This window comes from Hippocampus comes, unplaced genomic scaffold (assembly GCF_001891065.2).
Source record: "Hippocampus comes isolate QL1 unplaced genomic scaffold, H_comes_QL1_v1.1 scaffold319, whole genome shotgun sequence".
Classification (NCBI taxonomy): domain Eukaryota; kingdom Metazoa; phylum Chordata; class Actinopteri; order Syngnathiformes; family Syngnathidae; genus Hippocampus; species Hippocampus comes.
Genome location: NW_017806090.1, coordinates 438,218 through 462,816, shown reverse-complemented (window position 1 = coordinate 462,816; position 24,599 = coordinate 438,218). Strand labels below are relative to the sequence as shown.

The following is a 24,599-nucleotide window of genomic DNA, read 5'->3' as shown; positions in this document are numbered from 1 at the left end:
ATAACAGGCTCAGTCTATACCACATCCAATATGGCGGCGCCAGCCACAACTTATTCAGTACACAATGCGTCAACAACTTCTATCCCTGTTCCTTCGCATGGAGGGCGGAAATAAAATTCTCATACACGTTCCTGGGCCCCTGACAGTCGCCATTCCGCGTCGTTCTTCGTATTGTCCCGAAACCTTTCGTCAATTCCATAGCCCCATAAACGACACCCCAGAGGTCGAACACGCGTGGGACGGTTGTACCCCGACGCGGAAACGTCTCGTGTGGGGTTTATCCCCCCCGCGAACGATGGCCCGCTCGAATGTCGTTTGGCGACCCGCGAGTAGGCTAGCCGGGCATCCATGTTGAAAACAAGGCCGAGTTGGAGAAGAGCAATGTGGGCAATGCAGTCTGACAACCATCAATGGAATGATTAGAATTAAGTGGAATTATTTTGTTAACATGACGATCTAACAATTATTCTGTAAATATGTAGCTGTAGTGGATGTTAAAAATCTAAACACCCTTTTTTATGACACATGAGACCAAAATAAATAAGTTTTTCCATCATTAATATGATTCCAAATGAAGTCATATGTTCTTGTGGGCTTTTTTTTCTGATGTTTTTGCATTCTACCAGAAGCCTGAAGATTTTGTGCCTACACTGACTTCTATCCCCTTCATTTAGACAATGTTCCTGGCCTATGCGGTTCCAACTGAAAAGCCACAAAGCATTTGGATATCACTACCATGTCAGTGACTGTTGAGCGCATTGTTTACATGCGAGTGCCGACGGGTTAAGAGTTGGTTTGACCCTCCATTATAAGCGACACAATTTGGTTTTCTGAGAAACAGATCTATACCTAACAATAAAAGATTCATTTTCGATTTATTAGAATACAGTCTAGGCATCACTGAGGAGGATGGGGCTCTCAGCTTTTCTGCTTTTTCATCCAATCACAGCTCTGTTACCGCCACTCATTGCTTCGACCTCAATCACAACGATCATTTCAAGTCAAGTCTTGCTTTCCATATCCAACCACAGCTCCTTTCCATTCGCTCCCTGCTTCTTCGGGCAATCACAGCTCTTGGTTCCACCCTCAATCCAATAACAGTTCTCGGTTGCCCTCTTTCTACTTCCTACTAATCAAAGCTTTCAGTTCCACTTGCTTCGTGATTTTACGTTCACTCGCTGCCTTTGGTTCTACTCACTTCCCGCTTTGTTCAATCACAGCTCAAGGTTCCAGCTAATTAATCCAATAACTCTCGGTTGTGCTCGCTTCCTGCTTTCTTGACCAATCGGTTTTCAGTTCCACATTCTTCCTGCTTCTTCCAATTGCAGCTCTGGGTTCAACTAACTTCCCGTTTCTTCGCCCAATCACAGCTCTCTGTACCGGCCACTGCCTGCTTCTTTCTATCACAGCTCTCGGTTCCACTGGCTTCATGTTTCTACGGAGAGAAGAGCAAATATGTGTGTATAATTTTCGGAGCGACCTCGTTTAAACATCGATGATGTCACTCATGATTGTCACTCCCAACAAACACAACAAGATAACTTTTTTTAAATTAAAAAACTTTATTGTGAGTTCATGATGTTTTGTTTTACGTTGATAGAAACATGGAGGCAACCAAAAAAATAGTACTTTGACATAAGAAAATAAAAATTGAGGCTGATATAATCATATATACACGCAGGATTGTTTTGGTTCAGAGGTTAAACGTGACGCTGACAGTATCCCCAGGATCAAGGTCGATCATCTGGGTTTGTTGCTGTGAGCCAGGCCGGCTGGCGCTGATGGTGTACAATCCGGGAGCCACCTCCATGTAGAAGTCGTCCGGTGGACCTTGACCTTGACTCCGGCCCTTCAGACCAGGGGAGAAAGTTGAGATGATGATAGAGGTTCTTGGTATTTCGTAAAGTATGACCGAACATGCAGCTAAACGCGCATTTGACGGTCATCTATGACTATCTTCCAAAGATGACGCAATTTTGACAAGAGAAGTTCCTCACCGTCGTTTGCTTGGCGGTCTCCTCAAAGCGATGTGGACAACTGTAAATAAAGCCGTATGCCAAGATGTGTCCACAAAAACGGTCAACACAACAATCCTGTTGAATCATTGGAACGAGTCCATGTCTCCAAGTAAGCGGTTTTGCATCGCTGTTTGTGGATGTAAATGTGGACTTTTGTGCCATGAATACACATTGGCTAGCAAAATTGAGAATCAAACGCCTCAGGTCACATTCAAAGAGCCTTCACATCATTTTCAATGACACTCACACTGTACCAAGCCTGATGGCTGTTAGCGTGCACAAAGGAAGGAAAACCCAATAAGGATAAACAACAGCAATTATTATATGATATTAATGAAGTTGCCAGTCATAAATTTCCAGTCATGAACTCCCACCCAAGTGATAATGTGGAAAGCATGAAAAAAATGCATGCCCATATAAACAATGGGAGTTTAGCAGCTACCAACTTGCCTTGCTTCCACAGGACCAAAGCAGGAATTAAATGCATCATCTTTCAATCATTCACATTGACAAGTAGCAATTATGTTTAACAGGCATATAGGCTCATAACTCACAAATCATGTTGACATTTTAAAACATTCATGTTTCCTGAGGGATTTTTTTTTTGTAGCTCAATATTGTGTTCTGCATTTGTTGCGCTGTTGAGTAAAAACTAATTCAGTAGCTTTCACTATTCATCATTTTTTTCCCATTTTGCTTAAAAAATCAACTTTCTATGTGAATAAATTGTAAAACTACTCTCTAGTGACCTTATTTGTCCCTATAGATGCTTTAAAACCGGCAACTCATAAACAATGTAAATTTGTGATCATAATTGAGATGTTTTTTCATAGCACAGCATTTTGGGGAAAAAAAAAATGTGTCCAGGGTCCGATATTAAGCACTTTGGGGTGGCCCTGCCTGAACCAAAAGTGGCTCTAAATTAAAACATTTACATTCCATTGTTTCATGAAACATGAATTGGTGAAAAGATGAACCCATACATTTGTTTGCATTTTGTTATCTGTGATTTATTTTTACGCTACATTGGTTTGGCAGAATATCGTGAAGTTGTTGCAGTGAACACTTAACAAACTGCAAGTCAAAGTGATCCATGAGTTCACAACTGTAATCGAAGTAGATAAACTGGTCTTTAATATTAATTCATTGCTAATGTGCCTTTATTTTAGTGTAAGGCCAACCTATAAGACCAAAACATTTATGGATAATATATCTAATGTAATTGTAATACAGATTTATTGCTTGTTTGTTAAAAGACAGATGGTGGGAAGCATCGCATTTCATTTGAATGCTTCAAAAGATGCCACGGTACCGGTGTTATGCTAAACTATGCTGTACTCACATGTTGCCTGAGTTGAGATGAGGACTCAATCTTGGTTGCCCCGATGTGTTTATGGTAGCGAGGCACATGTTTCTTCTCGATGTTGGAACCTTGAGAGCATCCTACAGAGTCGTAGAACCTCTGCAATACACATATACACAATTGAGCCTGATGAAGACCAATTTTGGAGAGTGTGGGGATGATTAGGTGACAGACTTTGCAATGAATGTGAGTCTCCGCCATGAACTCAGTGATGGTGGAAAAGGCCTCCTGAAGTTCCTCCATTGTTTTCTGAAAATGACAAATACATGCATTTGAGATAACTTTTTGAGAACAAACTACTTTGATTTGGGTCTTGTGCGACACGTGTGGTGTAGTTGAGTTCAACATTTGTTTGTGCTGCTTGACAAGGAACATTGAGTGGAGATGGAGACCGCTAAGTCAGCTTCACATGCTAACAAACAGATTTGCCATCATATATTGCAGTTTTTGTTTTGTTTTTTTTTGCGAGGGCGGGGGGACGGGGGGGGGGTAAGTTTGTACTTTCGGTTATGTTCCCAGACTCTCAGCAAGAGCCGCTATCAACCCAATTTTTGTGATCATTTGCACCTTCTGTAACTGCTGTGTTACAAAAAGGGAGCACCGAGTAAAGATGTAAACTGATACAGTGTCTTGCACTTGTCAGCCAGTTTACTACTCCAGTGAACCCTTGCAAACTCACAAATAGGCATTCTATAGAACATGAAATATTACCAGAAAAATGGTAATGATTCACACCTATCTGCACATGTTCATGCCTTTTCTGTAAGGCAGCGCCCAGACACACCGCTCCTCCTTAGGGGCTGTTCTTGGAGGAGTAGCTAGCGTTCGGCCACAGCTGATAACCAGACGGCTTGATGGCAAACAGCAGCAGAAGCCGGTAATAAAATGGCTGAGGGGAAAGTAGTCATTTGCATTTTTATGGGTTGTGAAGGGCCTTTATAATAGCCCTTTGTAATAGAGCATAAGTTTTTTGGGCAAGACATCAATTCGCAAGTAGCTGTGCCCCAGAAACACTGTCGTGTAAATGTCTGTCACTGTCAGCAGGCCTCACTTTGCTGTATACGGCCCTGTCTTCATCTGCCACAGGAGTGTAAGTGTGCGGCAGCTCGCCCCAGTCCACCTTCCGCCTGGAGGCCCGCTCCAGAACCTCTCGTCCGCGTCGGGCAGACTGTCGCAGAGAATGTTCAAGACTGGCTAGCGTTGCCATGAGAAAAACAGGCTCACCTGTGAGGAGGAAACGGCACTCATTTATATAATCACTTTTGTTTCGTGACATGATAAGAAGAGGAGCGATTTTTTTTTCTTTTGTAACCATATTAAGTGAAAAAAAAATTGAGGACTTACTCACTCAATTGGAGCGAATTAAGAGCGCAATAATTTGTTTAAATCAAGAAAAGATAATCGTTTAATGATAACAAAAAGGGTTATTGAGGTTACAGCAGTAGTTTAAAAATTATATATTTTTTAAGTACATAAAAAACTGTTACGTATAAAATGTTCATGTGGCGATTCACATGGATTTTCTGTGTAGGTTTCATGGTTTCACTCACCAGAAAAAGACCACAAAAATGTCGACTCTCAAATTGAACAATTAGTTCGTTCTTGTCCAAAACTCAACATGCAGAGATTGTTAGCTTGGAGTGATAGTTAGCCGTGTCCTTTTTCCCCACGTAAACCTTGTCTCGGTAATTTTCATTTGTTTGACAAATAAACTAAACTGCGGGGCTTTCGCCCAAGCTTAGTAAGTTTGTATGCAGAAATTATGTCATTACAGCGCCACTTTAGCGCGGCGTCAGGAAGTCTCGCGCGAGATAATGCGATTAGCGAAGGGCGGTCACGTATAAAATCGGGCGATTTGAGTGACTTCAAACGTCAGTATGTGTCATACTATTGGACCAGAGAATACCTTGCTTTGACTCGTCACGTTGAGCCTCACAAATGACACTTTCCGCACCACACAACAGAACAGAACGAGGGAGAAGCGAAACCCTCGCTTTTTAAGGCACGCCTTCCGGAAATGAAAACACGGAAGTCACATTGCCTCAGCAACCGGAGATCAACTTGTGCGCCATATTGGATGGGGCAATTTTATGCCCTTCGTTAATTCATTACTCTGGTTTGCTCAACTATGTTATTACTATCACTGTGTTAAGGATGTACACGAAGTCAGCACGAAATATGTAATTTTTTATTGCAATAGAGTTAACAGCAGAAATGTATAAAACACTGTCAGTATGATGAATATTAGTCAAATCTTATTTCTCATTTGGCCGCATTTTTGGTCCCCCTTTTACAAATTACACCCCGATATTGCATTTTAATTTTGTTGTTAAAATTGGATTAGTCCCTTCAATTGTGCCGAAATCAGAAATGTATCTTTTTAGATTCCAATAATACAAATGTGATGACTGCTCACAGCAAAAAATGCAAACTACCAAAATCAAACTCACCGGCTACACAAAAAAAAAAAAAAAAGACATACATTTTTGCCACAATTGAACAACACTGGGATTCAAGATCTATGCATTTTTAAACATCAAAAGTCAATTTTGAGAATGTATAAGTAAATCCAATTTGAGGTGGTCGTGAAAAAGTAAAGTCACCAATCACTTGTGTATTTGTACAATTTTATTTTTTTTCAAAACGCTGACAAGGTGTTTACGCCATCAGCACACAAGCTCCTCCCACGGACTTGATCTTCTCCTCGGCCCGTCGGCTGAAGAACTTGGCCTTGACGATGACCGGCTGTTTGGGCAGCTTGCCTTTGCCCAAAATTTTGTAGTAACCCTTGGGATTAAAAAAAAAAGTTTTAAAATCCTCAATTGATATTAAAACTTTATAAATAGTCTGAGGTGAGACTTACGTGGCGCACGGCGTCGATAATGGGCGCCGGGCCGTCGGGCTTTTTGCTGTAGTTGAGCCTGGTCTGCTCGCTCACCAGTGTCCACAGCCTGTCCAAGTTGATGGTGGGGCAGTGGGTGGTGTTCCTCTTCAGGTGGTAATGTCTCATGCCCACCTTGCCGAAGTACCCAGGGTGGCTGAGAACGACCACAGTCATTAATTAAGACACAATGACAGGTTTTGACAGGTTTCTGATGCTACAGCCTCACACACGAATGTACTTTTGTGTGATTTATGGCTTCATTACACACTAATGTATGCCAGTGTTTAAAAATTGCACTTAGTGTTCCATGAATTTGCATTAAATTGTCCAAATGTAGGGCGGTCTATGTATGTGACGATAAAACAGTGGACAACAGCACTGATAACTCCAACATGTACAATTTATATTAGATTAGATTAGATATCCTTTATTTGTGTTGACATTATCTTACCTGACACAACGAAAGCAGATTAGAATAAACTTCCTGAATTAAAGTGCATGTCCACTTGTCTTTAAATCACCAGTTTTCAGTCATTTTTGCAGGTCACCGATGGGTGACACCCCATCACATCGCTTACTCACTATTTATCGAAGTTGATCCTGTGGTGATGCATGCCACCAGCATTACCACGACCTCCGGGATGCTTTCTGTGCTTGCCTGTGGAAGAACATCACAAAAGCGGGTCAAGTCCTTCCAACCCTGTCAAATTTTTACATTAACACAAGATGAATGAGCGTAGTTCTTACCAATACGACCGTGTCCGTGGCTCACATGTCCACGGAGCTTCCTGGTCTTGGACTTCTTAGTCGGCTGTTAAAAGATCAGAAGAAATTTACATCAACACGCTCGCTCTATCATGATCATTTAACATTTCATTAACTTGCCGACAACTTGGGAAGCTTAACATCACAATTAAGTGTACAGTCAGCAAGGCCGTTTGCAGGTGTAAATGTTCAACGATACACATAAGTTCACGAATACAGCGACAACCGAATATTGAGTAGTAGTTCTCCCACCACCAAGTATGCTAAATGGCTAATGCTAACACAGACACTCCATTCAGCCAGCATGAAATACTAGCGTTTATTTCACTGGCCGTGACTGTTATTCCGCTACACCATTTACAATTAAATGCTTCATACATGGAACATACCAATAAAGTGTGAGTTCATTTAGCAGTTATGCGTTCGGCCGTAGAGGGCCGACTAGCTCTCACAGTGAAGTGTTAACATACCGGACCATGAAACACACAATAATAAGTCATCGCGAATACAAAAGGCAAGATTCGTGTGTTGTTTGCATTCATCGAATGGCACATGTAAGTGATTCAAGAAAAGGATGGACATGGATTAATGTGGATTTCCCAGACAGAACATTCACGATAGCACCTACCATCTTTGGAGGTTGATCGAGAGAGGAACGGGATTTGCCAAACCACGCGGTTTCCTGTGAGATTTGGCACTCGACGACAAATAAACTACAGCGACCCACAGCGGCCGGTTTGGAAAATATCACATAAAAACGACAACACAAATTAAGAGAAACCTTTTTTTTTTAATCTGTTATTTTTTTGAGTTATTTCTCAAATTTTACTTTGTTACTTAAAGATATTTTTAAAATGTTTTCTTGAACTCTTGTGTATTTAACTGCCATAATTGTTTGTGCCGTGAAAGCCCTGAAAGGCATGCAGAAATTATTTTTTTTTCTTATTTATTTTATTATTAGGCAGACCAGTGGTCGACTGGTTAGCACGTCCACCTCACAGTACAGAGGTGTAGGGTTCGATTCCGGTTCCGGCCTTCCTGTGTGGAGTTTGCATGCTCTCCCCGTGCCTGCGTGGGTTTTCTCCGGGTACTCCAGTTTCCTCCCACATTCCAAAAACATGCATGACGGATTAATGGAACACTCTAAATTGTCCCTTGGTGTGATTGTGAGTGTGAATGATTGTTTGTCTATGTGTGGCAGGCAACCACTTCAGGGTGTAGCCCGCCTACTGACCGAACACAGCTGGGATAGGCTCGAGCACCCTCCGCGACCCTTGTGAGGATAAAGCGGATCAGAAAATGGATGGATGGATGGAAATATCTCTCTCTCTCTCTCTCTGTTGTGAGACTAGAGTGTCCGAACCTGCACCCGCTGGCGTCACAACAGTCCATCGGGATTTTGAAGCAGTAAATGTACACTCACGGCGGCTGTTGTTTGTGAGCACGGAATGCCCTGGAGAAATAGTGAAGGCATCATTAGCAGGAGACTTTTGCTTGCGGGGATTTCACCTTTCGTCCAATCAAATCCTTCTGTATTTTTTCCCCCATGACATAAATTTCAGACATTGCTGTACTCTCATTGTCACCTTTTCTCCAGTCTGGTAAACCAGTCCACGGTCTGTCACGATTCTAATCAGGTAAGGTTGTTTGTGAGTAGATATTCAGCTTAATTAGATTGTTTTTAATGTACAGTATCCAATGATATTAAGTCCTGTTTTTGCTTCTGCCCGGTAATCAGTATGGAAAGAGGGCGACAAACTGATGGAGCTTCTCCGTCCAGTGAAAAACAAATTTTCACGAAGACTTTGCTAAACAAAATAAGGTAATAAAAAAAAAAAAAGGGAATGTTGGGCACATGTTGATGTGGTAAGCGTTGTCTTTTCAAGTTAACGCAGAACAGCAATTTCATTCTCTGCAAGGGGCAGGCCAGAGAGGCCCTCTGCCCCACGTTGTCAAAGAAAGCTTTGTGGGCTTATAACACATTTTTGATCTGCATTTTTTTGTATTAGGGGAAGGTTAGAATTGAGTACATGTCGGTGTGGTGAATGTCTTACGTATTTCTATAATGTAGCGAAACAAACATTAAAATTGAGATTTTGTACAAGGGAATTCTCCAGAAGATGTTTCAGGGAAACAGTTGCTAAATTCTAATCACTTTTTCTGGCTGTCCAATCAGGATCCAGCCGGACGTCCAGTGGGTTCTGCATGATTCCACTAAAGCTGTTGTGAGACTGGAGCGCCTGAACTTGCAGCCGCTTGTTTCCCTGATGCGACTGCCGTGCCAAAAGCGAGCCGAGTTCTCTGAGGAATGCTCGGATTGTCCTTGGCGGGTGCAAAAATGAAGCATAACAAGCATAACGATGATTCATGCCAGGAAAAGATTGTTGATGGTGATTTTCTTTTCAGGAGGAAGTCAATTCAAATGCATTTGACATTATGGAGATCCGAGAGACAGAGGTGGGGGACTCGAGTCACATGACTTGACTCGAGACAGACTTAATGCCAATTATGACTTGGAACTACTACAAGTGTTGCCTGTTGAAGATTGTTAGGGAATATGTTGCAGAAAGCTAGTTGCAGAATCCGGCACACTGCTCGATAGTTCAGTCACGTTCGGTCGCATTGTTCGGTTTGTGGCGGGACTTAATACTTAAAGGCTTACTTCTGACTTGCACATGAGGGAATATGTTGCAGAAAGCTAGTTGCAGAATCCGTCACACTGCTCGATAGTTCATTCACGTTCGGTCGCATTGTTCGGTTTGCGGCGGGACTTAATACTTAAGGCTTACTTCTGACTTGCACATATGTGACAAACTCCCACCTCTGGCAGGATGACAGCACAACAACATCCTGTGTGGAACCACTTCAACCTGACGACTCTCCAAATCCGAACGCAGCATACATCCTTGTTCATTCCGGGAAGGCTGACCCGGATACTTTCTACTTGGATCCGGACCGGGAGATGATCATGGTGCTTGATCTAGAGCCAGAAGATCAGATACAAGAATCAAAATGTGTCGAGCCACCTTCAACACAGGAGGCGTTCCAAAACGGCGGAGGCGAGAGCAAGGACACGGAGAGCGAAGACTTCTGCGCCGTGTGTCTGAACGGAGGAGATCTGTTGTGCTGTGATCTTTGTCCCAAAGTTTACCACTTGGCCTGTCACCTTCCTTCACTGCTTACCTTCCCAACGTGCGTAGTTGGCTACTATTTCTCATTCAGAACCGATAAAATCCCTACATGCTAATTTGCTACGCTAACATACAGCAAGATAGCAACAAAAACCAGATAGACAATGATTTTACAGCTTTCCCTGTAATTGGGTGTTATTTTTCATAAAAAACGGATCAAATGCAAACAGTTGGTAGGCTATGCTGGCTTTCCCTGTAATTGGGTGTTATTTTTCATAAAAACTGATATCATTCAAACAGTTGGTAGGCTATGCCAAGGCAGAGCAATAAGGACTTTGGATCTTGTCCTTAGGTCAGGGACTACTTGTAATACATGTGCAGAGCTCACATAAATACTGTAGCAAGACTACCATTGATTGCTAGTACATCTCAGAATCATTAAAATGCTAACAGTTGGGATGCTAATTTATTGCAAGATGGTAACCTGAGTAGAGAAAGCCCTAAAGCAGTTCAATAAGAATTTTACATCTTGACCTGGAATTAGACAGCTACTACTGTATTTCTAATGAGAATTTCTAAAATGCAAACGCGCCAGTATTCTAAAGTGAGGCCCTGCTGTCCTCTAGGGGTGACTGGACATGTACACTGTGCAGGACTGACCACGACCCAGCTGAGAACTTCCGCCGCGAGGGAGTCAACGTTCCCTATGCTCTGTCTCACCGTGACCAGAGGGTGACAATTGCGTACCATCTTCAAATATAACATATTGAATTTCACTTATAATGTATAAGCCCGTATCCCATTGAGTGGCCAGTGTTTGTGAATATAGTGAATTGTCATGATTGTGCGTGATGGATAGAGCACCAAAAAGCAGGGAGACAGGAGAAGTGTACTGAACCAAATGTATTAAGAAAAACAAAGTCCTGAAAGACCCCGATAAACCAAAGGAACAACCAACAAAAATACCTGGACAGTAAAACAACAATCCGATGCGGAGTGGTCGGTGTGGCAGTCCTTTTCACCGAACAAGCTTATAACATGATGACCAACAGGTGCGACGCTGGAGGAGGAGCCCTCCGATGCCACTTGTTGGTCACAAACGGAACAGAACCATAACAGTCAACGGTCGGATCCCACACCTCCTAATGCCGCCCAGTGGTGGCCGCAGGACATGACACCTGTTGGTCACCAACGGAACAGAACCATAACAGTGAATGTCGATTCTTCATCAGGGTTCATTGAAGGCCACCAACGGTCACAGAGACGTTTGTTAGACGTCCTGCAACAGTTTTAATGGTCATAAACACTTTTTCTTGTCGCAAATTATACATGTTCAAAATAATTAGCAGCGCAATGTATCTTTACTGTAAGCTAGCTATCTTATCGTAATTCGTCAAAATGTACCAAAGCGTAACGTTGGATTGTAATTGATCATAATGTATAGTCGCGTTCGGTATTGTATCACCCTCACTGTATTTTACTGCAACTTATTCCACTTCTAAAAGTTGTGTTGCGCTCTTTTTTTTCCTCTCGACAGAGATGTGAGAAGTTGACATTACTGCTGTACGTTCACCCGCTAAGCGCTCCTTTCCATGAGCCCGTCAGTCGCCTGGTCGGTAACCTTGAACTCTTCCAGCACCGTCTCACATTTTTCCTTGACATTGAAGTGGTCTGTTGGCTGTGCTTCAGGCGAGGAACTACTACCAGGTCATTAAGAGGCCCGTGGACCTGTCGCTGATCCGCAGGAAGCTGGACAAGACTAACACCCTGCACTACTTCATGCCAGAACTCTTTGTCCACGACGTCCTGCTCATGCTCAAGAACTGTGCTACCTTTAACTATGTAAGTCCGTATTCGCAAAGCCGAATTCTTGAATTGTGGCGTTTATGATGGAGAGGAAGTCCCACACATCATTTTAGCACATCATAGCATACCGCATTGCAGGATCACATGTATTGGAAGGGACTTTCAGGACACATATCAGCTCTCATTAGAGTCCTCGAGCGCGAGTGCTTCAAAAGTCAAGTAATTAGGGCCTCATTAGCGGTGTGATGTTGAAGTCACATAAATGAAACAGGCTCTCTGACCTCGCTGTTCTGCTCCGGCTTGCCCGCAGCCCGACTCGGAGGTGGCCCGGGCCGGTCGGAACCTGGAGGTGTTTTTCCTGAGCAAACTGAGGGAGATTTTCCCCGACAGGACCTTCCCGTCGGCCAACCAGGACAGGATGGAGCGAGCTCGCCTGCGGTGGCGCCGTGAGGAAGAGGAGGGAGGAGGAAGGAGGAAGAGACATGACTCGTAAAGTAATAAGCACTACTATATCGTACGCGTCTTATGCAGTTATCATAAAGCATCTTGATTAATCCTATCGTAGCATATTGTAAGTTAGCACAATGCGTCTTAGCGTCGTGTAGCATAACAGAATGTAAAATATGTTGAGTAATGTACTGTAAGTAAGCACCGTATGTCTTTATCGTAGCGCAGGTTAGCATATACGTTCAATTAGCGATTTATTGTACTGTATCGTGTCATCATTCATTTAAAATGTGTTGTAACATTTTAGCATATTTCTCTGTTAACTGTATGCTATGTTATTGTAATGTTTCGTATCATATTTTACTTTGGCGTCACATAGCATTCCAAAAACGAGCAGTAGGCTTCTTGGCGTAGCTGGTAACGAAGTGTTTGGACTTGTTTTGCAGCTGTTGAACCAAGGTGGCAATAGTTTGAGCAAAAGTCCCCTGCCAGTAAATAAGTTCTTTAAAACGATATATTGAGTATCATTATTTTGTGTGTTTCTTTTCTAAACTCTCTGATCGCATAAAACCTACTTATAGCATAAGGTATGATACTGTCAATTTGCTATGTATCAAATCATAACATTGTAACTTAAATATCTTAGCACACTGTATTGTACTTTAATTTGCCAGAACATAACATTTTTGTAATTTTCCAAAAATGTAAAATAGAAACACACGCACGACTGTGCCAAAGCACAAAATATTATAATGCATCGCAACCTGGCAAACTAAAATGGTCCCAAACGTTGCTTTTCCAGTTTTTCTTTCAACCGCTTAATTTTCTTTCCTCCCTTTGGTCGCTTTTCAAACAATTTACTTGGACGTAAGATCATTTGTCACAAAAAAAGAGCCATGAAAAGCCATTCCGGTGGAGAAAGTGTTCTGATAAGACAAAATCTGTAAACGCTGGCCCTCAGATCAGAGAAGAAGAACACGAAGGAGGGGAAGCGCGTGCGGGGCTTTTAAGGGTCTGTTGGATCATGTTCAGATACATTTGAAGAGCATAAAATTCTTTTTTTGTTTTTATCTCGAGTGCCTCAACTTGCTTTTATTCCATCCGGTAAACAGCTCCATCCCATTTCTTCCGGACCTGGAATGTTTTCTGTTCGGACTTCAAAAGAACGAGTGTGGCCGCTGAATGAGGAAGATGATGAAGAGGAAGAGGAGGTTCACTCTTCCTCCTTCGCGTGTCATTCAGGGTCACTCCTGCTCATTTCCTCCCTGAGAAGCGGCGTTAAGAGGAGGGATAAATGGGGGATGTTTAACTTGGACGCCGCATCTGTCTGTCTGCCAGCTAAGAAAAAAAAAATCATAATTGGAGACTTGCGCTATAACAAGGATAATAAAAATGCAGAAATAAAAGAAAACCAATTCCCCCGCGTGCCCAAATTTGGGGATAAAGAGTTGATTTTTGAACACATATACGGAATATTTTTGTTCTGCTCTGGAGGTCACACGTGGCAGATTAACCCTTTTGAGCAGAATAAACACAAAAAACGTGCCAGTCAGATTCCTGGCTGCACGCGTGATGTAACCACTCTGCCAATGTGTTGTTTGCAGGATTTTTTTTCCCGGTGTGTGCTTGATTACTTTTTAGGGAAAAATGTCCAACTTTATTCATGATGACTCTTTCTGGAAAATAAGACTTTTTTTGGGGTCTTGAAAATATATAACTTCTTTTTGTTCGAAAAAATGCAGAAAATCATGTTGATAACATGCATTTTTTTAAGTTGAAAATTGAAAGAATTTCTCAAAACCTAGGGACGATATCTTGAAAAATAATACTCTTCGAACGTATGACTTTTAAGATCGCGATCGCTTGAAAAGAGTTTTTCTGGAAATTGTTTAGACTTCATCCCGAAAGTGTCCGATTTTCTTGTAAGCTCAAAACTATACAACTTTATTCTCTTGAGTTTCAGTGTTTTGACTTTTTTTTGGAAAATAAATTAATTCTCACATTAAAAATTATGGTGCTTTTTATCTGGAAAATGACGATTTTGCTAAGATTACAACCCACCCCACAAAACACAGAAAATATAATAATATGGAATCGGATTACACATTTTTTTTTTCAACCTTTCACTTTTCAGTGTGGCCCTCATTTTGACCAAAGAACTCTCTGGGCTTAATTAGCTGGCCTCATGCAAGCGTATAAGTGATCTCTAAACACTGCTGAATGAAGAGAACATCACTCCGTAAACAAGTCGGGACATTTTCATTCCATTTTTTTGACTCGGGTATGCAAATCCCGTTGAAGCATTCGATAAAGTCAACACGGGAACGAGAGAGATCATCCAAAAAAGGCGAATGAGGTTTGCTTGATTGAGCCCGTAATTGACTGACGGAATTCCTGATGCTCGGACTAATGTGGAACATGATTGTTTACATGGAATAGCCAGAAAGCGTGGGCAACGCAATCGCCGCAAACACAAAACCATGAGCTTGATTTTCATCAATGATATTCCTGTACTGTTTGGATCCTGGTTGGAATCATTTGAAAGGGATCAAACTGTAACCTTGCACCAATAAAAGAAAACTTGGAAAAGAGTCCAAAGTACCGGGAATGGAGGTCAGCCAGAAAGAAAAATGTGTTTTTAGTCACAGGAACAAGAATTCTATTGGTCGACGCTCAGTGCATGTAAAATGTAAAGGCTTGTGGGGGGGGATTTATAGGCTGCTCGTGCCACCCGTTGGGATTTCTCGTCCAATGCGTGTCTGGGTAATGTGACGGATGCTCCCAACTAACTTTTACGACAAAAGCCTGACGTGGCGATCAATAAAACGGACTTTGCTTGGACGTGACTTTGATGAAGTCTGGAGCAAGTAGGAAGTCATAAGCTGGAGGAAGAAAGACTTGATGTCCATACTGTATGTGAAATTCCAAGTTCTGTTGAGAAAAAAAAAATGGGAGCTTAGAAAGACAAAAATGAAATGTGGGTCATTGTCTTCTCATTTGCAAAAAACAATTTAAAAGGCTATAATATGCATGAAGGCCCACTAGATGGCGACGATGCACATACTGTATATGTTCTAGTGTGTGCAATGAGAAATCTTTTTTATTTTCATTTTTTTTTTTTTTGGAAAATGCCTTTTCACCAAAATACGAATGCCTGCCAAAATTGGTGAGTTTTCGGGAATGTTGAGGCCAACCAAAAGGCCATTCACTCGCCGAAAGAAAAACAATTAAAGTTCCAAAAAACGATGACCGTGACCTCACAATATCTTTTGCACAGTGAATCCTCCAACTTTGAACCGTGAGAGAGAGAGAGAGAGAGAGAGAGAGAGAGAGAGAGAGAGAGAGAGAGAATTAAAGAAACGCCAAGGAAGGGAGGAGAGCGCTTGATTTCCCTCCTCTCGACTCCCTCCTGTTTTGAGACATGCCATAGTTAAAAGAAATCAAACCAACGCAGAAGAGCAAACATGAACGACATCAAGTTGGCCCTGCTGGGAAGTCCAGGAGCTGGAAAATCAGGTAAGCTTCTGTGTTGAGAAGGGTTTCATGTACAGTTACTATTTAAAGTAAAACACTTTAGAAACCAGAAATGCATATTCGTAAAAGGATGGCAATGTATCCCGTTTACTATCTTCCAACTGTAAACTTTTTCCTCTGCTGATGATTGTTGTCAAATTCATTACAAGTATATTGGGTAAACGATTTTTCATTTGGTTATTACAAAAAAAAAATTTACAGCATCTTAGAATAATTATTGTATGCTGATAATGCTTGTTTATTTTTTCAGTGTTTCTAGGATTTACAATTTAAATTTTGTTGAAATGTTTTCATTATTTTATGTTCATTAAAAATTGACCACAAGTGAATTATTTTTTTATGATTATGATGGAATATTAATTTGAAAAGTACCAATTTTGCTTTTGTTTATGGTCATCCATCCATCCTTTATCTGAAGTGCTTATCCTCGCGAGGATTGCGGGCATGCAAGAGCCTATGGTTTATCATCGTCTACTTTATATTTGATTTCTTTTGTGAAAAATGTATTGAAATGAAAATAATAATTGGTTACCACACTCAATATCATGAGTGGGTCAAAATAATTGGGAACGGTTCTCACCATGTTGCGGTGCAAAAATGACGAGAGTAATGAAGGGATGAATAAATGAACGGCCCTTTGGACGCTGCAGGTGTGCCTAACGTTGTGTCCGCAGAGGAGCACGAACATCGCTCAGCACTTGAGCTGCTAATTGAAAGCGATGCTGTGCAAAGCCGCAAAGTTGGCCCACAAGCAGAAAAAGCTGACAGGCCTTCCAGTCGCCTCTTTCATGTGAGGCTTGGCTTTCACCCGCACGCTCGCAGCGACCGTTGGCACCGTCTTGACGTTCATTCCCCACCCCCCTTAAATCCACCCGCCCCCACTTGAAAATCTCCCCGGCATAACGGCTGCGCTGACGTTTCTCTACGTCTCCTTTGTCCAGCTGTACTCGTGCGCTTCCTGACCAGACGCTTCATTGGAGAATATGCGTCCGACACCAGTGAGTTGACGCTGACATTTGCTTTTTCTCTTCGCGAAGAGCAGAAGAGGTTGTTTTATTTTAAGGCCGTAACGCCGAGCCATTTCTGGCACGAGCTGAAAAACATTTTCTCAAGGAGCAACTCCAGCAAAGTTTGTATATTCTGTAAGTGTCATATTTGCAGAAAGTTAACCACTGAAAAATCATGCACTGCCAGCAGAAAAAACAAACATATGTGCGCACATAGTGTGGGGATTGGTGAAATAAAAACAATATGGGACAATTTCTTCGCGGTCTACTTTGTAGGACTGAAAGGTATGCATCACTTTGTTTTGTTTCTTGTTTTTTTTTTTTTTAAACTTGAGTCTGCTCGTACTGCGCTTGCGTGCGATTCGGTATGTTCTCAATGCAGATTTGTGCAAGTTCTGCCATATTTGATTTGACTGTATCTAGGGATTGCACTGATATACCCTGAACATGTATGAAAGAGCGTTCCGTCTGTTTCTGTCACCGCAGATTCTCTGTATCGAAAAAGGCTGTCCATCGATGGCAGGCATCTGAACCTGGAGGTGTTTGATCCCTGTTCACAGGTACCACGCGTTTGCCATCCGTCTTTAACACTTACTTAGCATCTTTGTTTGTGACTCTCCGGTTTTGTATGCTAATTTAAAGCCGTTTCAGATAACGAATGGATGAATGTTCGAATCAATGTTTTGCCTGACTTCATGGCGTGACCTCCAAGACATACCGCGCAGCCTTCCGTCTCCAACGTTGCTTTGGTTTGAGTTTTTGCGCCGCCATCTGTGTGCTATGTTAGCTTAGCATCTTTGTTTGTTGCTCTCTGTTTCATATGCTATGTTATCTGAGCGTCTTTGTTTAACCTGATTTCCTGGCGTCACCCCTGAAAAGGGACAAGCCGAAAGGAGAAGAAGAATATGCATGAGGGCCCACTAGATGGCGATGATGCACATACTGTATATGTCTTCAAAAGGCAAACCGTGCACCCTTCTGCCGAGACTGGACTTAGCGACGGTAACTTACTCATTTTCCAACGTGAAACACAAAATGAAATTGAATATGCCACCACTTGATTTTCTGGAGTGAGACGCCAAACCTCAACCAGTACATATTTCTTGAAATTGGGTAAAAAAAAAAAAAAAAAAAACCTGCCAAGTGGACGAGACCCAGGTTGTTTTCCACTGAGGGGATTGAAACATATTCTAAAATTCATCCAGCCTGGATGGAAATCCTTTTCGCTGCGTTTCACATAAGCAGACCTGGTATTGACCTTATCCAGCCAAAACGTCATCAACAGTGAATCCGAAGCGATCCATGCGAGTATCCCAAGGCCATGTGCTGCCTCTTTAAAGAGAAGACACACACACACACGCACACACACACACACAAAAAGTGTTATTGGAATGGCCCCAGGCTCTGAGAACATTGTCCCATCCGTTGGAGCACAAAGACGCCGTGAAGTCAGTAAATTTCACAGTTTTGTTGGTTCAAGGACGGGACCTTCCTGAATATCACCCTGAAGGTTACACAAACAGTGTTGGAAACAACTGCGGACCCTCGTGCAGTTGCCTTTTTATTGAGGATGAGGAAAGCAAATCTTATTAAGATTAATATTAAACAGTGGTGGCAATATATTACGATTTATGTCATGATAAAGCGGGATCTTAAAAAAAAAAAAAAATCCACACCCACATGAGATTGTTGAAGCGAATTCGTGTCCAAGTGTATTTGAATCGTAATTGTTGTGAACGACGTCTCCATATAACGGAAAAAATTGTCTTTTGTTACTACGCAGAGCTGCTAAGATGACCGTATTTTCCGCACTATAAGGCACACCCAAAAGTATTCAATTTTCTCATAAGCCGACGGTGCGCCTCATATATGGATCAATATTCTGATTTCTTGGCCCAAGTATTTGAAATGATCTGTAAAGCGCTTTGTTACAGCTGCAGCGGTTGTGAAAGCTCGATATAAATGAAGCTGTATTGTATTGTATTCCCTTTAGCGTAGCTCTATCTAGTGGATGCATAATGCAACTGCAGCCACTATTGTAGCTTCTATTCTCTTTGCCTTATAATGCGGTGCACCCTATGTATGAAAACAGTTTTAAAATTGGCCATTCATTGAAAGTGCTCCTTATATTCCGAAGCGCCTTATAGTGCGGAAAATACGGTAGTTAATGCATCTAAGGTTTTTATATATTTCTCTAGGCGCTTCTGTTTTGGTGAGCAAAGAAGTTCAAATGGGCTCAGCACTTCTATCCATTTTGTGTTGTTTGTTGTCAGCGCTCGGAGGCCAAGTGTGTACTGGAGGAACCGGTGGCGTGGGCAGACGGCTTTGTGGTGGTCTACAACATCAGCGACCGCACCTCCTTCCTCGACGCCAAGAACATCCTGCGGCAGATCCGTGAGGCCCGCCAGCAGGACCAATGCAAAGGGTCAGAAGCCCTGTCCGCCACCCTCTAACTCATAACTCATCTGATTTTTCTTTCATCTCAACTCAATCTAAAATGGTTGCATTCTCCTTCAAAGTCCTTCGGATCCCCCTGACAAATCAATGGCGTTTTTGGACAAACATCTTAAAAGTTTTGAAGACGCTGGATCAAACATGAATAGAGATTAGTGCAATCATCTTGTGTCCGATCATCATTGACAAATGGTTTCCTACAGAAATATGGAGGAAAGGTTTGAAGACGATAACAGCACGTGCTTCAAAGCTTTAGAGAACATTAAGAAAGCACCGTCCTACTTCCTTTGAAGCTGCGCACAGATCCTCATGCCGGAATAGCTGGTTGGAATGCCAATGCTTCCATGCCCGGGCCTACTGAGGCTTGATGTGTTGACTTTCTTTCGGAGCCTATCCTTAAAACGTACCTCTTAGCTGTTTTTGTACTCTCGCTGAAAGGTCTCGAGATGCGGGCCATAGCCCTGTCTAATAGAAAATTAGTCCTAACAGCGATAAACCAGCAGTGGGGGCTCAATGCATGCTTTTTGTGTCAATGACTCTGACATTTGAAATCCAGCTGCGTTACAAAGTTGATGTGGTGTTAAAGGGTATCAACAGGCACACAAGTGGGGATGTAGCTCAGTGGTAGAGCGCATGCTTCGCATGTATGAGGTCCTGGGTTCAATCCCCAGCATCTCCATTTTCCCCCATCAGTGCCAAATTCACCCAGTGGGGTTTAACCAGATTTCAACTTGAATGAAACTTAGTGTCATTGTTGATAGTAATGGCAGAACACTCAATCTTAAATTTTCAGATTTTGCGTTTTGCCATCACAATCAACAAGGACACCACGTTTCATTCAATTCAAAATCTGAATTTGTCCCACAAGACACGGGTAATCTTGAGTCGGGTGACATGACTATGCCAGTGGGGATGTAGCTCAGTGGTAGAGCGCATGCTTTGCATGTATGAGGTCCTGGGTTCAATCCCCAGCATCTCCATTTTCCTTTGAAATCATGAACAATTACATTAACAAAGTTCTGTTTGCTTCTGAATACTGAAAGGGTAACCAAAAATATCGGATGGCCTTTTCGGGGAAAGTGTTTCGTGAAGCAACAAATCTGTCTTTCAAATGTCATCACCAACTGCCGAGTTTGTCGTTGGTCCTGACAGTGTTGTTCTTTTTCCAGGCAGCCGCTGGGTGTCCCCGTGTGTCTGCTGGGCAACAAGCAGGACCTGTGTCACATCCGGCAGGTACACGAGGACGAAGGCCGCTGCCTGGCGCAGGAGAGCCGCTGCTCCTTCCAGGAAGTGTCAGCGGCCGAGAGCTACCAAGACATCGCCGGGCTTTTCACGCAGCTAATCAGGCAGGTGATGGAGCACCTGAAGTATCGCGCCGACCGCCGTCGCTACAGTGGGTCCAAGTCCATGGCCAAGCTGATCAACAATGTGTTCGGAAAGAGAAGGAAGTCGGTGTGACCGACGGACCACTGATACGTTTCGAGACATTTCCAAATGAAACAAGATGAAAATTGCACCTGTGCCTTTACATTTAACTGAATATCTCTTAATCCTATGATTACATTATTCTTTTTTATATTTTCTGTTTTAGAACACTTGACAATGTTTGTAATTGCACTCGGGTTTTACTGTAAATAAAATGTAGCCTGTACTGAGAGTCACTTAACTTACACAGCAAGAAGTGGGGATGTAGCTCAGTGGTAGAGCGCATGCTTCGCATGTATGAAGTCCCGGGTTCAATCCCCGGCATCTCCATTTGCAGCCTATGATGGAAAAAGTATCAAAATGTGGCTTCACAGGACAGATGGACAACTGTTATCGATCCTTTGTGGAGGTCTTTGGTTGAAAGTGACATTTGAGTTGTATTTAAATTAAAATAAATTACTTCCTAAAAAGACACCCTGCCTAAGCTAATATTTTACACAAACCCGAGTTGTGGCTGTTCAACTATTACAAAATCCTCACAAACTATCCTCCTCACCCACAGGTCGCTCTGGATTGATTTTGTAAACTAGATGCAAATAATGTTTTGAAGAACGTCTGGCGGCATGCACCTCCCCACCAAACACAAAGTTTTTGTCGTCGTTTTAGTTCAAATCGGCGGTAGTCAGTTACTCTTCTGCCACCTAGAAGTGTAATATTATTGAAAAATGTCCACTCAGACTCCTTATATGACAAGAAGCACTCTGGTCCGCTTGTTTACGAACGTTAAAAGGTCTTTACTGTAGCTCAATACAAGCTGTAGGCTACCGGTTTGGACACTAGATGACAGAAAAGACGTAAAAGCAGCTTTTTTTTTTTTTTTTTAACTGGCTTGTTTGTTTCAATTTTAAAGCTGTTTCACAAACAGAATAACACGAGGGGAAACAGACGAAAAATAATTAGGATCGAAACGGATTTTGTCGTGGCGTATGACGTCACACATATAAGTAGGTGGCACTACAGTCACGGAAGCTAACATAACGTTGTTTTGACGCTTTGTTCACACCACTTTAAGTCGACCTATACATTGAAAAGTGTCCAGCAGCATCGTTGTTCTTACCTCATACAGTTCGTACATGATGATGAGTGAGCCGTCTAAATGCAGCGAGGAGAGACGAAGTGAACTGTCGCGGAGACTTGTGGGTACACTCACTAGCGAGCTGTTTCAGTTTACAACTTTATTTTTATACCACTTGTAGGAAATTTTATGATATAAATCAGTCATGTAGAATTTAGCTTTAAAACACAGCAGTGTTTATTTGTCGTTCACAACTGATAAAAATAAATAAATAAATAAATAAAACGTCAACATTTTTGACGAATAACTAATAATAATATAATTATTTTTCCAGGTATGGGACTGACTTACAGTTGCACGAGTTGTGATTATTTATTAAAGTGTAAGTCATATGTAAAACATTGAATACAATTAATATAAACTAAAAATACATTTCAAAAAAAATATTTGCTGGAAGATAATTTTGAATAAAATGTTAAAATACAAAAAAAAATCGATAAAATAGAATTAAAAACATTGGATTTTTTTACGATTCATGTTATGGAAAAATAGCTAATTTTATTCATTATAATTTTCATATATAACATTTAAAAATTTGGTTGATAAAAATCAAACAATATTAATTTGAGAAAAATAAAACATATATTTTATTATTTATTAAACTGACCTAGATTTGTCATACATTTTGTTATACATTTTCTTTTCTATCCAAAACATTAAATCCTTTGAGAAATCTCCTCCCGGATAAACACATCAGTGATCTGCCCACATGACGTTTGATTGACATGTAATTTCAGGGACAAACTGGTGCACAAACCAAGACGTGATTAAGAACAAAACAACATACATTTAATGCAAAACTATCATCTCTTCCCCCTGCTTTCTCCGTAATGCATTGCTTGTGTTTCTAATTTAAGTCCCTTCATGTTTCTTCCCCTTCAGCGAGATGGTTGGCGGGACGTGGCGCCAGCCAATCAGGAGGGCCATCGATCAGTTCCCCTTAATCTCACAGCTGGTGAGCACATCCTCCGTCGCGCCAATCTCACAACTCTGCAGCGCTGACAACAAATTGGATGACTTCCATAAGACGGGAATCTCCATCGAAAAGGATGCGGCCAAATCAAGATTGTAGCAGGGCCTCTTCTGTCCATTGCAAAATGGCTTTTTAGGAAAATTCGGTCCCCGATGCCTGTTTCGCTTAGTAACATGGAATTTGGTAAACAACCATCATGAGTAGAAGCATAAAAAAGTCTCAAAAAACAAGACAAAAGAAATGTGACATTTTGGTTTGAAACGACCATTTTAGGGTCATTATCCAAGGATTTTACAAAGCCAAATTTTGAATTATTCTTGGGATTGTGACAAAATTGGAAGCATGGACACTAGACAGATGGATGACGCCAACTTGCAAAACATTGGGGTTTTCACCATTACTTGTGAGCGGAGCATGGTGGCAAATTTTGATGACTCATCTTTTCTGCACTTGCACATAAGAATCGCAGAATTACGTTACGGGCTAATTCAGCGCCCAAAGACAGTTTCACTTCGCAACATGAAATTCGGTCTGGATGGGTGAGTACCGTTATCAGTCCAACGCCGGCCGTATTTCAAGGTATCGAGGACTCACTAATTCCTGAAATCAGGAATTGAAGTGTGTGTGTGTGTGTGTGTGTGTGTGTGTGTGTGTGTGTGTGTGTGTGTGTGTGTGTGTGGATATTGATTCAGTGTGTGGCAAAAACAACAGTATAGTATTCCCCCCAACACACGCACGACAGGCAGCTGCTTCGAGATGAGCTCACTAAACATCTTCTATATTTGTCTTTGCCCTTTGTTTTCCCCCCCGACAGAGGACACGACCAGATGGCCAAAAGCTTTTTCTATTTCCACTGGCGGCCAATTAGCGCGCTAACCTCAGCTCACCTTTAATGTCAGCCACAGACAGCTCTTAGCGCAATTAGCCTAATAGCACCCCCGCGTCTGTGAATAGGCCGCCATGTTAAGCTGGGGCCGTCTTTGCAGTAGTGGGGAGTTAAAAAGCACCGAACTACTTTAGTAGATTTTTTTTCCAGGTATCTGTACTTCACTTGAGTATTTTCCTGAAGACTTTTTACTTGTTCTACTTACGTATGAAAGGTGTATGTTCTTCTCCTTATTTCTTTTCTGTTTTGGCGAGTAACAAAAACGGCTTCTCTGAAATATTTGAAGTCGGTGGTGTCAAACTCATTTTGTGTCTCGGGGCACTTCGGAGTTACGTCTTTCCTCGGAGGGCCGTTCTATGACAGTTGAGACCACAAACATAGTTTGTTCAATTATTGTTCAAGTGAGTGTAAACAGGGTAACTAAATGATTGCAAAATCTCATTTCTTATTTATTACACATGACAATTTGAGGGAGGTCCGGTGGTCCAGTGGTTAGCGCGTTGACCTCACAGTGCAGAGGCACCGGGTTCAATTCCAGCTCCGGCCTCCCCCGGCGTGGGTTTTCTCCGGGTACTCCGGTTTCCTCCCACATTCCAAAAACATGCATAGCAGGCTGATTGAACACTCGAAATTGTCCCTAGGTGTGAGTGTCAGCGCGGATGGTTGTTCGTCCCTGTATTCCCTGCGATTGGCTGGCAACTGGTTTAGGGTGTCCCCTGCCTACTGCTCGAAGACAGCTGGGATAGGCTCCAGCATGCCCCATGACCCTTG

General features: G+C 42.1%; 4 protein-coding genes, 2 long non-coding RNA genes and 3 other non-coding genes across 12 annotated transcripts; 6 read left to right on the top strand and 3 right to left on the bottom strand.

Annotated features, from left to right (window-relative positions):
- Positions 1-1,073: 1,073 nt before the first annotated feature.
- akip1 (A kinase (PRKA) interacting protein 1) lies at positions 1,074-5,394 on the bottom strand. Of its 4 annotated transcripts, none has more exons than XM_019894852.1 (5): positions 5,288-5,394; positions 4,433-4,605; positions 3,556-3,630; positions 3,361-3,480; positions 1,074-1,435 (listed from the first exon to the last, which is right to left on the bottom strand). In XM_019894852.1, exons 2-5 carry the CDS (start codon positions 4,586-4,588, stop codon positions 1,337-1,339), a joined length of 450 nt encoding a protein of 149 aa, XP_019750411.1. In that variant the 5' UTR covers positions 4,589-4,605; positions 5,288-5,394; the 3' UTR covers positions 1,074-1,336. The 4 variants fall into 4 exon arrangements, with proteins under 4 accessions (XP_019750411.1, XP_019750408.1, XP_019750409.1 ...); XM_019894849.1 differs by lacking the exon at positions 1,074-1,435 and adding an exon at positions 1,539-1,849; XM_019894850.1 differs by lacking the exons at positions 1,074-1,435; positions 5,288-5,394 and adding exons at positions 1,539-1,849; positions 4,932-5,241.
- Positions 2,804-24,201, top strand: LOC109530898 (uncharacterized). Its single transcript, XR_002171087.1, has 3 exons — positions 2,804-2,814; positions 13,333-13,335; positions 24,115-24,201. It is a non-coding gene; the product is annotated as an uncharacterized LOC109530898 (long non-coding RNA).
- rpl27a (ribosomal protein L27a) lies at positions 5,992-7,732 on the bottom strand. Its single transcript, XM_019894855.1, has 5 exons — positions 7,659-7,732; positions 7,013-7,076; positions 6,848-6,923; positions 6,245-6,419; positions 5,992-6,168 (listed from the first exon to the last, which is right to left on the bottom strand). The coding sequence occupies exons 1-5, from the start codon at positions 7,659-7,661 to the stop codon at positions 6,040-6,042; spliced, it is 447 nt and encodes a 148-aa protein (XP_019750414.1). The 5' UTR covers positions 7,662-7,732; the 3' UTR covers positions 5,992-6,039.
- Positions 8,335-18,792, bottom strand: LOC109530897 (uncharacterized). Its single transcript, XR_002171086.1, has 4 exons — positions 18,092-18,792; positions 12,249-12,400; positions 9,852-10,010; positions 8,335-8,483 (listed from the first exon to the last, which is right to left on the bottom strand). It is a non-coding gene; the product is annotated as an uncharacterized LOC109530897 (long non-coding RNA).
- Positions 9,971-13,307, top strand: LOC109530891 (tripartite motif-containing protein 66-like). The gene is made up of 5 exons (XM_019894847.1): positions 9,971-10,222; positions 10,788-10,893; positions 11,699-11,773; positions 11,851-12,003; positions 12,278-13,307. The coding sequence occupies exons 1-5, from the start codon at positions 9,993-9,995 to the stop codon at positions 12,458-12,460; spliced, it is 747 nt and encodes a 248-aa protein (XP_019750406.1). The 5' UTR covers positions 9,971-9,992; the 3' UTR covers positions 12,461-13,307.
- Positions 15,863-21,062, top strand: rerglb (RERG/RAS-like b). The gene is made up of 5 exons (XM_019894848.1): positions 15,863-15,930; positions 16,890-16,946; positions 17,442-17,515; positions 19,229-19,380; positions 20,579-21,062. Exons 1-5 carry the CDS (start codon positions 15,879-15,881, stop codon positions 20,865-20,867), a joined length of 624 nt encoding a protein of 207 aa, XP_019750407.1. The 5' UTR covers positions 15,863-15,878; the 3' UTR covers positions 20,868-21,062.
- trnaa-cgc (transfer RNA alanine (anticodon CGC)) lies at positions 20,017-20,088 on the top strand. Its single transcript has one exon. It is a non-coding gene; the product is annotated as a tRNA-Ala (tRNA).
- Positions 20,318-20,389, top strand: trnaa-ugc (transfer RNA alanine (anticodon UGC)). Its single transcript has one exon. It is a non-coding gene; the product is annotated as a tRNA-Ala (tRNA).
- On the top strand, positions 21,093-21,164 carry trnaa-cgc (transfer RNA alanine (anticodon CGC)). The gene has a single exon. It is a non-coding gene; the product is annotated as a tRNA-Ala (tRNA).
- Positions 24,202-24,599: the final 398 nt, after the last annotated feature.